The sequence below is a fragment of the Strix aluco genome, chromosome 3, assembly GCF_031877795.1.
Source record: "Strix aluco isolate bStrAlu1 chromosome 3, bStrAlu1.hap1, whole genome shotgun sequence".
Lineage (NCBI taxonomy): Eukaryota > Metazoa > Chordata > Aves > Strigiformes > Strigidae > Strix > Strix aluco.
In genome coordinates this window covers 80,719,825-80,734,595 of record NC_133933.1, presented here as the reverse complement: position 1 = coordinate 80,734,595, position 14,771 = coordinate 80,719,825, and the positions used below count along the sequence as shown (strand labels likewise).

The window sequence follows — 14,771 nt, the reverse complement described above, 5'->3', positions numbered from 1 at the left end:
GAATTAAAGCCTGTATTGTGGCATGTCCACACAGGGAGCGGAGAGAAAGGTTGCACAGACAACCTTAGCTCTGGTATTTCCCAGCTTGACTCTGCAACGAAGAGCCTGTCAGTCTGTCCATCCGTGGGTTAGGGAAACAGTTTAACATGGCGCTCCTTTGGGTTCAAGGGGAGGCTGAATGTAAATGATGCTGCTCGTGACATTTCAGCTGAGAACTACTTCATGGTTGAGCTCACTTGTTTTCCTTCATACATTTAAATAGATTACTCATTTTTCAGATACCAACTCACAGCTCTACCTGTAATGCAATTTAGTAGGTGGTTGATTCCACATGGGTGCAATTGCCATAGGACCTTGCGGCTGCACTTCAGAAACCACAGATTTTTATCTTTGGGAGACTTCTGTAACTTTGAAAGGAGACAAATTATTCAAAAATATTGGGGGGGGGGGGGGGGGGGGTAGTAGGGGGAAGAAATGTTTCTATGTGTTTGCTTTTGTTTTCCCATGATCTGTGCTTTATGGCAACCGTAGGACATCTTTTTCCCATGGTAATGTTTTCAGTCATTATCCAGGTTTGTTTGTTTTAACTGCTGCCGAGGCTGCTCAGCAGGCACTCTGCAGCTCTGTGCTGTATTTGCAAAATTGATCCGAAAAGTGGCTGCTAATCAATGTTTCGGCAGGATAAGGAGTTACCACAATAACTGCTTAAGCACATACTGAAATGACCAGGAAATAAACAAAAGGCTAGTGGGGATGTGCTGCATACACAAACTAGAGGCTCTTTGTTGCCTTTAGTGTCCCACAGTGCTCAGAGACCTGGAAGGAGGAAGGTGCCTGTCTCTACTCACCAATTTTTGTGTCTGCCTTCCAGGCAAAGCCCAGATTCTCCATTTTATGACATGGATAGGGTAAAATAAATGGTGGAACAGCTTTGTGTCAGAATATCTAAGCGAATAACAAGCGTCCTGCTAACACCAAACACAAGTTTTATGATGATTAGACGGCTGAGGAGATATTTACCATCAGTGATAAGCAGCGCACCACTGATAAGAAATGCACTACCACCTTCCAGATGCCTCGATTCAAAGTGCCAGTGAAAGGATTAGTGGACAAATCTATAAATTCATAGCTCTAATTCACCTGGGAGCACAGTTGGAGTCTGCTGCTGGGAGTAAGTCCTGGAGGGCAAAGATCTACAGTGCCTGAAGGTAAAGGATGGCAGTCGATTGCGCGCCGGTTTCAAGCACTGGCAGACTAAGGCTGGTTCCTCTCAACTTCCACAAATCCTCTTATCTTCCACAAACTAACTAGGTTATCACAGAAAAGTAAAAAATGTGGATTTTTCAATGTTTTCTCAGTTTAGCTCCCTTGAAAAAGCACTGCAGCATTGTACCAGTTACACTTGGGGAAAAAAAAAAAAAGCCTTTCCTCATGCACAACCAAGCATATAAAACAGCTGAAAAAGAATGTGTTTTAGTTAGTGAAGGTTAACACATACTTTATGAAGGCTCATTTCTTCTTTTTAGGGTAATGACTTGTTACAACCGTGCATCGTTTCCTAAAGCAGAGATCAGCGCTCTGTTTGCCTTGATCGTTTTTGAAATACCAGGGTTAACGGGGATTTCAGGCTCTGCGCTGCCCCGTGGGCACCATTTAAAGCTCCCTGCGGAGAAAAGTCAATTGAGAGTGAGTAGCTGGAGGAAGCAATTTAGCTGTATTACTTCCAGCACGAACTCAGCATGTAGAAGCAGCAGCCAGGAAAGGCAAAAACAGCAGACGTGGTACAGGTCAGAGAAGGTGGATCCCTCCCTTTCTGTGGGAGCAGCTCCGCGGCGTAAACTGGGAGCAGGGAGAGGAGAGCTGGTTATGGCTTTCAAGCAGAGGAGCAGAGCTCAGAACCACCCTGTCCTCCTGAACCACAGCCCTGCACTCGGGATTTGGGGCTGTGAGAAATAATCCTTTGCTTCAGCTCGCTGATGCCGGGTTACCAGTCTGACATACAGCAAGATGAACTCTGCTTGCTCATGCATCAGTTTTTTCCCCTCTCTACCTAAGTACAATTCTCTATTTTTCAACAGACAAAACTCTAGAAAAAGCTGTTTAATTCATATTTTGATAGCACATGATTTTGCAGGTAAAAACCGGGTTCTTGAGCGTGGCTTTTTTAAACATAGCTTCACTCTTTTCCCATCTGCAACCTTTCAGCATGATACTTCCCTCACTTTCCTTTCAAAATGCATCCACAGCTCCTCCTCACCAGCAGGCGATGGCTTGGACGTTAAATCCCTTTCATTCCCTTTTATTCCGAGCCGAGGCTGTAATTGATGGCAGACAGGATACCACATAGCCTAATAGCAAATCACACTCCCAGCAGCGTGAGACTGCCTCTCCCCATGTTCCCTGTGATGGGTGGGAGGTGGAACCATCCCAGCTCTTTCTGAGCCATCCAGCAGGGAGACTGGGACTGCTGGGGGCATGGTCTGAGCAACTAGATACTGAAATCAGGAAAAAAGTCCAGGTCAGTGGTGTAGAGCTCCAAACAGCAGCACTTCTTCAAATTACCTCCCTTCCTGCTCACACTTACACCCCCCTCTGTGATGGTCCCTACAGCCAACTTCAAAACGACTCTGCGACAAATGTGTTATTTGAGATTATTCGCCCCCAACGTGACAGATCGGGCACAACTTCAATTATCTGCTAAAGGCATCAAAGCCACAAAGCCTGTTTGTGCAGTTGGGTGATTACATGGTCTTTGGTCTTTTTTTACAGTAAAGGGCAACTGTCCAGTTGAAGTCACTCATACAATATACACATCACTGAAACAGAAAGCCAGCAGTGAGTGCAGATGAACTTCGTTCCCCTGCTCTCACCGCTGATCCTCCACAGCCTTACAAGTGACAGAGAAATTTTTTTTTTCCTCCTGGTTTCAGTGATGTGCTTCCATGAAAGCATTACACAGAAGGGGCACAATATTAAGTCATTTTATGTTTACCATTTAAGCTGCAGAAAGTGTTTCAAAATCACATTAAGAAAACTTATTTAACTTTCTCTGATGGCCAACCGTCAGTATAGCAACTGCCTGCCAGAAGCAGTAATGGCCCCAACACAAACGTTCCCATCTGGAAAGCCCACCCAGTGCATGAAGGAGGTATCAATCTCAGCTGAGTGCTCAGGAGCCCTATGAGCACTTCACCCATGCTGTCCCATGGGGCACTGCTCCCAGCAAGGACCCACACAGGCACCCCAAATTACTCCCTCCCACAGCTACAGAGCCCAGGCGTGGGGGCGACCGGGCACTTTTATTCCCCACTTCTTCCTTTGGTCTCTGATGCCAAGATGTTTCCCACATACTCTCTCTATCTGGAAGAAATTTTTCTCCGAAGTCTTATTACAGAAAGACACACCCTCCCTTCTCCAGTCCAGCCCAGTTAAGTGATGCCACTTACTCCAATGGACAGGCAGAGAAGAGGTCTTTTAGATGACAGAGGTTTTTTTCAATGCCACCTTACCAGAGGACAAAATAGTTTCTGGACAAACAACCGCCACCTGACTTAGGAGATCAGCATGGCCTGAAATCCTTTCTCCTTGGCTGCATTAGGTCAGGAGGCTGCAGGGTTTCACCTGTGGCCTTCCTGTCATCACAGACATCTTGCTTTGCCATGGGATTAGTTCTTGGCATCTTCCCATCTTAACTCACACTGGGCACTGGACCAGCCAGAGTCAGCAGGTCATTCATTCATCACCTTCTGGTCATAAAGTAATACGTGTCCCCAGCCTGAATTGATTTTCAGACAGGTTTGATGGGTTCAGCTAGCATTAAGTTATAATGACCTTAAAGCTAGAGGTATTGTGCTTAACATCTTGTCTAGCTTGCTACCCAGCAAGACCAAGGTTCCTGTAGAGTCACAGGCATGCATCCCTGCTCAGAAACACTGTGCCCCAGAGCTCCCATTTGCACCATGTTACCTTTTTCAATTTGCACAGCTCTTCTGTTGTACAGAAAAAGATGAAAACATCATCCCCCCATGAGGTACCTCAGTCTGACGGCTAGACTGGCCCAAGTGGGAAAAATCCCACAAGAGAGCTTCAGAACCCCTGATCTTAAATTATTTATCAGTCTGGTCATCAGCAAGAGCTCTACTCATCAAAGCCTGTGCTGCAAACAGACATTTTAACTATTGCATTTATTCCGCCAGCAGCCAACAGCCCAGGCTGGAAGCGCAGCCGCTCTGCGCACAGCCCTGGCCGAGCGCACGAGTTGCTTTGCAAAGAGCGCATTCAGCCATCTAATCTCACAGGAGATGTCCTGCTGCCCGCTCCCCCCGCAAAGGGGGGAAAATCCTTTCATTTCAGTTCTTTTGATCTTCTCTGCCAGACGCTGCTGGATGCCTGTGGGAACGGATGTTTACTCAAAAGAATAAATGCTGTACGCTGGGCCCTCAAGTCTCGTCATTAAAGTGGAGCAAACATTTGCGGCCTCTTTGTGTTGCCCCAGCACCAAGCAAGGACAGTGGGACCCGGCTGTGTGCTTACATAAAGCCACGTTATCCCGGCCTTGCTAGTGATGAAAGCCAGCAGCAATACGACAAACGCATTGCGACAAACGCATTGCGAGGGGATGAGGGGGCAGTCGGCGCAGGAGGTCTGCATTAGAAGGCAAATAGTTAAGCAGTAATGGACCCCGAAGGCCTGAGGAGCAAGACCTGCGAGTGCACACGCACCTGCAAGGGACAGAGAGCTTAGGCTACTGTAAAATGGTTGTACATAGCAAACAGCATTTCAGCTGCCAGACCCGCTACTGTTTATTAATACAGTGCCCACGGGGGCCTTCAAAACGTAAGTAATTGAAGAAAGGGCTCAGAGTCCCATCTTCAAAAACGTTCACCACACTTTTCAGAACACCTCTTGCAGGATGAGAACGTGCAGCCCCAGTATAACCGAGTAGCTCCAGTTCCCATCTGCACTAGCCAGTGCAATAAAATGCTTTAAGACTACACCCCTTCATGGGGATCTATTTGCTTCACTCCATTTCTGGTCCAAGGTGCCAAACTGCCTCTCTGCTTCACTGTTTGTCTGTCCACCACTGTTTGCCTGCAAGCATGGCAGGAAGAAAGCTGCACTTTCCGGGAAACATGAGTAACACCCTGAACTGCTTGCATGACTATCAGATTTCACCCGGGACTGGCAGTGAGGAGGGGAAAGGAGAGCTGCTGTGGTTTTGACCTCTGAATTTCAAATTTTTGAGACTGGAGGGATACCTTAAACTGCTGTCAGATTAAAAATGAGACCAGAAAGGATCCAGACACTAAGGTGAAAGTATTCAAACAAGAGATGGCCAATTCCAATGACAAGAATTTGTAAACAGTGGCAGGAGGAGGGATGAGCTACTAGGGACAAACGTGGGGGAAAAAAATTACATTTTTTTAGAAAGCTCCTAAGTGCTCTGTTTTATCTAAACAACTTGTTAATGTCAATTACTCCCTGGAAATTGTGAGAAGGATGGGTGGCAGAGAAAGACCAGGATGCTTATGGAAAAGGGGTAGCTCTCAATTCTCATAAAAGCAGTGTCATGTCATGGACCACCATCCTGAGAAGATATTCAGCACCTTGGCTGAATTAAAACTGTACAGATTCACATCACTGTGCTCAAGCCACTGTTAATGGCTTAAGCAGGAGCCAGGAAGGATGAATACAGGTCTGAGCTCAGCAGGTGCCCTGCATGCGGTACCACCGTGTGAAGCAGGGCAGGTTCCCCAGGCTCCTGCTGAACTCTTGCTTTCGGTGGGAGGAGGGAACCAGGAGTGACTGATTTCTTACAGCAGCAGCATACCAATGATGACTCCACGGTGCCTGCAGCGAGTGCTGTGCTCTTCTGAATGCAACTGCTTGACACTGAAATAGTGGTACGCTGCTGCTGCTGTCGAAAATAAGGTGGAATAGCATATTAGTGCAGTGAACTGTGCTGGGAATTGAACACAGCTTGTGCAGCCCCCTAGTAAAGCTGGGGGAAAGCAGATTTTTAATACCTGATTTTTTCTGAAGGGTCTGAACAACCACAACAAAGGCAACAAAAAAAGAAAAAACCCTAAAAAAAAAATTCCTCCTTCCTTTCTAATTTTTAGCAGACAATAATATGCCGTGAAAGTGCTTATTTTCTTTAAAGATGACCTGCATAAATTCTGTTTCAATTTTAATTACAATTCAGACATTGCACTAGCCCTTTTCCTAGGGGAAGAAAAGGCTATAGATCCCACCACATTCAGCCAATGGTATCATTAAAGAGATCTTCACTCCATGCCTGACAATTGCATACTAAACAGCACCTTCAGGTTGCTCCCTAGAAACCACTGTTCTTAACAGCATCCTGAGAACTGCTCCTGGTGGAGAGAATTTAAATGAGGCAAAAGAAGATGTAAGGGACCAAGAGAAAACCCTGTAAAGGAATGTGTGTGAGGCATTCCTTGCATACAACACAGAAAGTGGGAGAGGTGGTGAGCAGTAAATCAATGTCCAAAGATCTTTGCTTCCAGAAACATGAGGTTGTCAAGCCCATTTCTCCTTGCAGCGAAACTCTTCAATCTAGTTACAATTAAGATACTTTATGCAGCAGCAGCCTCACCTAACTAAGCAAATGCAGAACAATTACCACCTTGATTTCATTATCGCTAAAATTAAAAAATATATACGTAAAGAAACACTGTGTGTCGGAAGCTTGTAGATTACTCAGGAGCAACCATTTCAAGGTTACAGAAGGCAGCATTTCCAGCTGCAGCTGGAAACATCTGTACCAGTTTGCCCCTTTTCAGCAAAGAGAGTAAAATTCGCCAACTCACTGACACACCCCCAAACAAAAGGTTTTACACACACAACAAGGGTTAGTGCTCAAACTGCAGCTCTGCTGTAACTCCAAGGAAATCGGTCACATTACACAGAGAATGCATTTGGCCCAGCATGTACAAACATAATCTCAAAGGGACTGAATGCATGTGTTACAGGCAATAAGTCTCGCAAGAACTCATAAATCAAATTACAGAGCTAGAGGCAGATGCTTATTGTAGAATAACATGCTCTCCAGCACTTTGAGCTTTTGCTCTAACAGGATGACTTTAAAAAAAAAAAAAATACATTTTCTGGCTAGCTTGCCCAATGTTATTATCTCCAGCACTTTCCCTTTCAGCACAAGGAACATGGAAATCAGGCATGTGAGACAGATTTGCAGAACTTTGAAGTCCTGATCTCAGGACTTGTCAGACAGATGCTGAGCACAGACAGCATCTCGGACAGACTGATGCTGAGCACAGAGCTGAGTTTGTGGGCAAACCACTCAAGATGGGATGCATGTCACCCAGCCTTAGACATCTAAACCCAACCAGCTATAAAGCTGCCTTTACAGACCACAGAGAACTGGAATTTCTGAGGAGCAATTTGAGATGTGCGGGTCACATCATTCAGCCTGTTTTAAACATCTGCCCTTGAATGAGATGAACGGCACCTGTGTCCCTTGAGTTTATGAGGACCTCAACAGCTATCTCAGTTAATGAAGGTGAGTTCCATGATCCTCTTGGAGCATAACCCTGGCAGGTCATTTATTTAAACTTTAAGTTCTTACAGCTATGGTATTACATCTGCCTTGGTGCCAAAGGGTTCAGTGCTAACATAGGACTTTACTGTGCAGAGTTACCCCTACTACAAATAGGCCAGGACCAGCCTATTTGATTTCTTTTACACTTTAAAAAATTCAGTGCTCTGGGACAAAACTCTACTGTGCCATGCACAAACTGATATAACAAAGAGACAGTCTGATGTGTCCACACAAAAGCAAACGAGACGACAAGCTGTAGCAGTGCAGACATTTCCAGGGGACGAAGAGGAATAAGATGGTCACAGCTCAAGCCTTAGCAGAGACCCCAGCTGGAATTTTGAATGGTATTGATCGCTGATGCTCCAGCTGCAGGAAGGGCAGTGAAACCCTAGTAAGATGTTATGGGAAACACAGGATCTCTCATGTCGGAGGAGACTTAGAGAAGCCAGTATGATAACCCTACCAAAGCAAAGGCTGTTTTTCACAAATATATCTGGATGGTAAATAACAGCTGCAGAAAAAGGGCCACTTAAGCCTAAAGAGCATTGATTGCACAAGAAAAAGCTTGGATGTGAAAATAATGAGGCTAAAATCAGATGAAGGGTGGGTTTTTTCCTTCTAGAATTGAGATTTTGGAAAAGCTCCAAATAAGCATAATAAAGCAAAGAAAATTTAAGCCCTTTCAAGACAGAACTCCAAACATTTACTTAAGGATTTGTATGATGCAGCGATTCAAAAGATCTGGTCTCATTTGGTCTTTCTGATGCTAAGACAAACATAGAGGAGTGCAGATCTAAACCCGTCCCTTCTGCTCCAGCAAGGTGAAGGGGGCAGTTCCCCAGCTGCACCAGCAACGGCGACAAGGACTCACTGCCCTGCAAGAGTTCCCAGGCTTCTGAGCTCCTGGCTTCTCATCCCGAGCTCAGGCTTCCACATCAGTACATAGACCAGTCTGCAGGCGCTCATCAGCCAGTACTGAGGACCTTCTGTCAGTTAAGATGGCAGCTGAGCTGAGTTTATAAACACGGGTGGCATCCACCCGTTAAAACTGGGCACAGCAGCCCCTTAGTGAATGTTACTCACACTAACTAACCCCCAGGCTCCCTGTGCAATATCTAAGTCTACCCTTGCAAGCGATAATCAAAGTTAAATGATTTTGTCTAGGCAGGGTCAAAAATTAAAAGACTATTCCGGCCCCTGCAGTCCTGAGGTGCGGGTAGTAAAGAGTAACTGCATGGGTTTGGTTGCTCCAAAACACGAACATGGACTTTTCCCAACCTGGAGAGTTTATTTTTTGGTTGTTTGTTAATCAAATCTCTATGCACAACCAAGCTACTATACAGTTTTCCCAGGGCTTTTATTTTATATTTATTTGTGTACTGACAACAGAGCCGATTTTAAACCAAAACGGTAAATTGATTTTCTTTAATCTTTGCTCTTTCACACTAATCTTCACAAAACTGAAAGTGCAGCACAAAATAAGACTCTATAGTGTCTGCTTTAGGAGAGGAGCAAGTGATAAATTACTTGCCTAGGAGGACATGAGGTTATTAATCAAAATGGCTTCAGGGTGTAGTGTTTTGAAGTCATGTCAAGTATTAAATAACAGGTGAAAGGGAGGAGGTTTTTCCTACTGAAACCCTAAATCTAAGCCTGTTCAATAAAATGAAGCAGACAGCTGTTAGCCGGGTTGTCACAGAAAAAAAATCTTCATGAAGAGCCAGTGTAAATTAAAGCCTTCAAATCAAAATCAGGACTTAGATTGCTTTGCATTTCTTTTCATAATAAACAATGACACAGTTTGGTCTCTTACACCATTTATTCAAGATGACTCAAATGACAAAAGTTGAACCTAACTCTGCTGTCCCTGAAAGTTACACCTACGAGCACTTCCTGATTAAATGAAAGGTTTTACTTTGCATCCTCCGGTTCTCCTTTTCAGCTTATTTCGTTTTCCAACAAACCATCTCATCCACTGCTGAGCTATACTTCCAAGGAATGCAACTTACTGATGGCATCACATGAGATTTGTCCTACAGAGCTCCAGCAAGAGGAAAACTACTACTGAAGTAAGAGTTTGCATGTGTGAACGTGCATGGTTTACTCATGCATGCCCATTCAGGACAGAATGAACTTTTGCTTGCTTCTGCTGCTCAGGGCCTTTCTCTCAAATGTTATAAGTTTTGCTTTATAGCATACATGATACATGTGGTAGCTTGAATTTCTGGTTAAGGGTTAGGACTTTTTGTTGAGGGGATAATGTTGTAGTGGTGGGAGGGAGCTTGCATTTCAACATGGTCTTCCCCTTATGGTTTTATTGCATACTAAAATCTGGGCTACATGGAACATAGCAACCTTCTGAAGAGGACACTGATATCATACACAACACAAATCTAGGTGAGTTTAGACAGCTGAATTGGCCTCCTTGTAACTGAAATTCAGACTGATCCCTTTGCAAGACCATGAAATCAGCTGTGACTCTAGAAGAGCCCTGGGATATATATTTGACAGGACCTCCCACAGCAGTCTTGTATCCAAGTCAGAATGTTACAGTCTGGATGATCAGACAATCGCATAATTAAGAAACCAGTTGGATGGTTGGACTCAGAGGGCAGTGGTTAACAGGTTGTACTCTCCCTGAAGGTTAGTTACAAGTAGAGTGCCACAGGGTCTATACTAGGATTCATCTTTATAAGTTACCTAGAGGAGGTGTTAGATGACACTCTTACCATGTTTGTGGATGACACCAAATTGGTGAGACCAGTCAATACTCACACTCAAGGGCAGAGTTGCTATCCAGAGGGACCCAGGCAGGCTGGAGGGATGGGCCAACAGGAACCTGATGAAATTCAAGAAGGACAAATGCCAAGTCCTGCACCTGAGGAGGATGGACCCCCTGCAACGATACAAGCTGGGGAATTCTTGCCTGGCTGGGGAGCATTTCTGCAGAAAGGTCCTGGAGGTCATGGTGCAAAGAAAGCCAACAGCATCCCAGGATGCAATAGCAGGAGCATGGCCTGTAAACCAAGGGATGTGATTATCTCCCTGTACTCAGCACTTGTGAGAGTGCATCTAGATACTACACCTAGTTTTATTCCCCACAACACAAGACAGACAATGATAAACTGAGGTGAGTTCAGCTGGGAGCCACCAAGATGGTTGGGGACTGGAACACTTGCCCTGCAAGGAGAGGCTAGGGGAATAGGGCTTGTTCAAACTAGGCAGAAGATGGCTTTGTGGGGGGGACTACTATCAGCCTGTAGAGCCTACAAAGAGGTCATCAAGACAGTGGAGACAGGCTCTTCAGCAGTGCACAGCATTAGGACAAGAGACAATAGGCATAAATTGAAATCGGGGGCTTGCAGACTGGATATAAGGAGACTTTTTCACAATGAGGATAGTCAAGCAGGACAACAGCTGGCCCAGAGAAGTGCAGTCTCCATTTTGGAGAAAACTCAGTGGTTTTCAAGACCATAGTGGATAAAGCCTTGAACAACCTGGTCTGGCTTCACAGCTGGCCTTGCATTGGGCAGGGGATTGAACTATAGGCCTCTCAAGATCCCTTCTGATTTGAATTATCCAGCAACTCTGTATGAAGGAAGTTCCCCATCCAGCTATCACTAATCCATGGGGAACACCAGCACTGTCGCATCCACACCCCCGTAGGTAGTTAGAGAATATGAAAGTGAGAGCTTTCACAAAGTTGAACTCCACTGCAATAAGATCTTGTGCATTCAGTGACTTTCTCACTTTTTTCCACTGTTCAGCCGCCACGCGCTAGAGTGTGCACGTTCAGCAAAAACATTGGGGGGGGGGGGAGATGAGCAAGAACAATTTTTACATCTTTATCCTTTCCTGTGGCTGGTAAAATACTGCTCTTCTCAGAAGACACACCAGTAAATTTTCAGTTTAGATTTGTGTACCAGGAAATATGACTCTCATGACATCCTTTAGAGATTATTCCAGGGCTTAAAAGATTTCACACTCTAACAGTTCCCCAAAATACTCAGACTATACGTTTCCTTTGTCAGTCTCATCCTAATACAGTACTAGATAAGTCCTTTAACTCCAGGCTATTTATACTCCCCAGAGAACTGAGGACTGTTATGTCACATAGCCAACTAGAAAGATCAAGTTCTTTTAATCTTTTCTCAAATCCACTCTAACACCAAAACCCTTTTTGCATTTCTTGCCATAACATCAGGATGGGTTTCCCCTTCTGTGGATGAGGTCCCAGTACTGACTGCAGAATATCAGGTGTGCTCTCATCCAAGTCAGAGTGTAAATGAGCCCATCCAAGTTCTTTGATTCCCTTGCACACAAAATCCCCAAATTGCATGTTTTCTTTTCAAGGCTACAACGGCAAGAACTCCAGGAGGCCTTGTCTACCCTCTCTTCATCAGCCCAATCCAGTCTCTGACGTCAGTGGAAATAGTCTCAATCACTTGGAGGGTCTTGGATCAAGTCCCACATCTTAAAAGAATAAAAGCAAGGAGAAAACGAGGCATTAACTTCAAATGCAGCTGCCTAGAATTCCTGCCTTGAAGTGGGAATGGAATGACTTTGAGGGTAGGCATAAGGATTTTTAAAATTAAAAAGAATGGGACAAAGAGTGTGTTTTAACTTTCCAACCAAAAAAAAGTGCTTTGGAAAATATTCTGTGAAACTGTTTTGAATTAACTTATTTATTCAGTCAAGGAAACATTCCACTCATTCACCAGAAGAATGAAAACCTGAATGTCACAGTATTTACTTTGAAGCTCTCTTCATAAATTGGAGCTTATCGGTGTCTTTATGCAACATACAACTTCTCAGGCTGCCTTCCAAATCAAAGAAAAACTAAACAGAACAATGTGAGGAGAGTCAGCCCATTCAGGTATTTCAAAAATAGGAAGTAACAGAAGATTGCAGAGTGTATAACAGCTTTATCATCACCGAGAGACAGTCAGCTCCTGACTTCACTAATGCTATAGTTTTGCACAGGGGAGCTACCCAAACACTAATAGAGCAAGAGGCTGTTATACACTGTTCATAATGCGCCAACACACTTAACCAAATCCTATGCCATGCGTACACAGCTAGAGGAAAGCCTGACTGCATGTGCTAACATGTGCATTATGTTCCTTGGCTGCCCTCCAGTCAGCTGCTTTCATGTCAGATAACTTTCCACCCAGAAAGTTATACACTCAGAATTCATAGCTATACCTTTCTCATTCACAGAAGGTCTTACAATCACTCTGTATTACCACGATAACCTGAGAACTAACTGTTCTCAGCAGGTCTGGTATATTACAAGATTCATATGCTTTTTCCAGATCAGGTCATTAACCATTTGCTCTGTGACTAATTCTTCTAAAATCAATGTAAGGCACACGTCAAAGGAAAGCCATCTCTCTCTCTCCCCAGATGTTTCACTAATGCACAGCCTTGTATAGTTACAGTATGACTAAGAAGTAGGAAAAAGCTTCTTATCTTCTGCTCTTATCTTCAGAATGGTCCAATCAGTAGAGCTGAACCAGAAGAAAATACTGAAGAAAAGCAAGAAGTGAACTGAAAAGGACATCTTGCATTTTATAAGAACAAACCAAACAAACATTGCACTGCTTGCTTTGTAAATTTTACAGAAAAACTCCTCCTTAGCTCAAGCTGCCTATTTCTTAAAAAACAAAGACAAGCAGAACTAGCTGCAGGCAATGAAGTATATTAGCATTTGAATTCACGCTTCTATATCCTCTGAAGGAAAAACTCTCTTAAAAGTTACCTAAAGAACTTCCTCAAATGTATTCTGTCAACAGTTATTTGAGACTTGAAGATTTTTTATGTCTTTATAGTTCCTTAAAAACAAACTGGGAAATGTTTAAAAAAAGCACACAGATTGCTGCCAATTTCAAAACAGGATGTTTTTCTTGTTGATGACTGTAATTAGGACCAGTGACCTTGAAAATGTAAACAACCCATCCATTACCTCTTCTCTTCTAATTATTCTTGCAAATATTTTTTTTCTCTTTACAAACTTGGCCGTATGAGTAGTTTAGCACTCATACTCAGACAAAGACCAGAACTTCCACAGGACTGAAAATACTAGCACCCCATGTCACCAGCTAGTTGAAAGGAAAAGGAAGGGAGGAGGAGGAAAGTATTCAGTATATGGCCAGTGATTTAAAAATCAAGGTGACTGTTATCAGCACACAGAAAGAGCAAGACAGAAAAGGCACCCCTACAAGAAATGCATTACAAGTATTGCTGAAGAAAGACCCATTGTCAGGAGATAACCTTGGAAAGTGCCCAAACTCCTGAGATAGCAAGGAGGAAGTTCCACAGCTTTCCCAACACCTAATTCTGCAGTCAGAAACCTGAGTCCCAAGTCCTTACCTTCTGATGTCCAAATTCATTCAATATTGTGCCCAGCTTCTTCGTGTTGCTGTGAAGTTTATGAGCAGCAATGGCTGGATTGGGATCCCTCCAGTCAATGGACAGGCGATGATACCAGAGGTGCCGACCCTCCTGAATGTGTGCTGACTTGATGCTGGGATCAAAGCGATGCACCTCACATCCACTGTTGGCCATGCTGATCTCAAACTGGTTGTCATCGTTGCCTAGCCTACAAAACAAAAAAGATGTAAGTATTAGTGCTGCAAAAGGAACTATTAGCGGGTAGGACATTCTGAGGATTCATAGTAAAAGAAGGTAGAATCCAACCTATTTAGAGGAGCTGCTGTGCTCCTTCTTGGGACGTATCTACAGTACTGAGCACAATCTAACCCTAATTCTGACGAGGTAACCAGAAATAAAGCTAAGGGTCCACAATAATACCTGCTGAATATTTGGAATAGTAGTTAGATATGTCACATTCATAACTGACCTTAAGAAACTTTTAATGACATTTTTCATTTGTAGATTGAAACTACTGGAGTGAATTGGATTAACTAACCTCACCAGAAAATTCAAGCTCAATGCAATATACTGCATTCAATTAGAATGAAGGGCTCCTTTCAAGGTGAGAACTAAACCACTTTTAGCCAGGCTGATAACTTTCACAAAGAGCTTTTTCTTAATTCAGAAGTTGACATAATTAATTTACTTTCTTATAAAACGCTAGAACCTTTGTGTTGTCATTATTCCTCTATTCATATTTTATATTTATATATATATTCCTCTATTTTCAATTTGCTTTTTCTTGACAAGATTA

The 14,771-nt window shown here is 43.7% G+C and overlaps 1 protein-coding gene across 5 annotated transcripts in view; it reads right to left on the bottom strand.

Annotated features, from left to right (window-relative positions):
- METTL24 (methyltransferase like 24) overlaps positions 1 to 14,771 on the bottom strand; it is a 48,822-nt gene that overhangs the window by 3,467 nt on the left and 30,584 nt on the right. For 2 of the 5 annotated variants that reach the window (XM_074819338.1, XM_074819342.1), the window contains exons 4-5: positions 13,955 to 14,183; positions 5,831 to 5,917 (exon numbers count right to left, since the gene is read on the bottom strand). In XM_074819338.1, coding sequence (XP_074675439.1) covers positions 5,831 to 5,917; positions 13,955 to 14,183 — 316 coding nt within the window. Of the gene's footprint in view, positions 1 to 298; positions 408 to 5,830; positions 5,918 to 10,357; positions 10,422 to 13,954; positions 14,184 to 14,771 lie in introns of all 5 variants that reach the window. The other 3 variants (XM_074819343.1, XM_074819341.1, XM_074819339.1) reach the window with 3 other exon arrangements.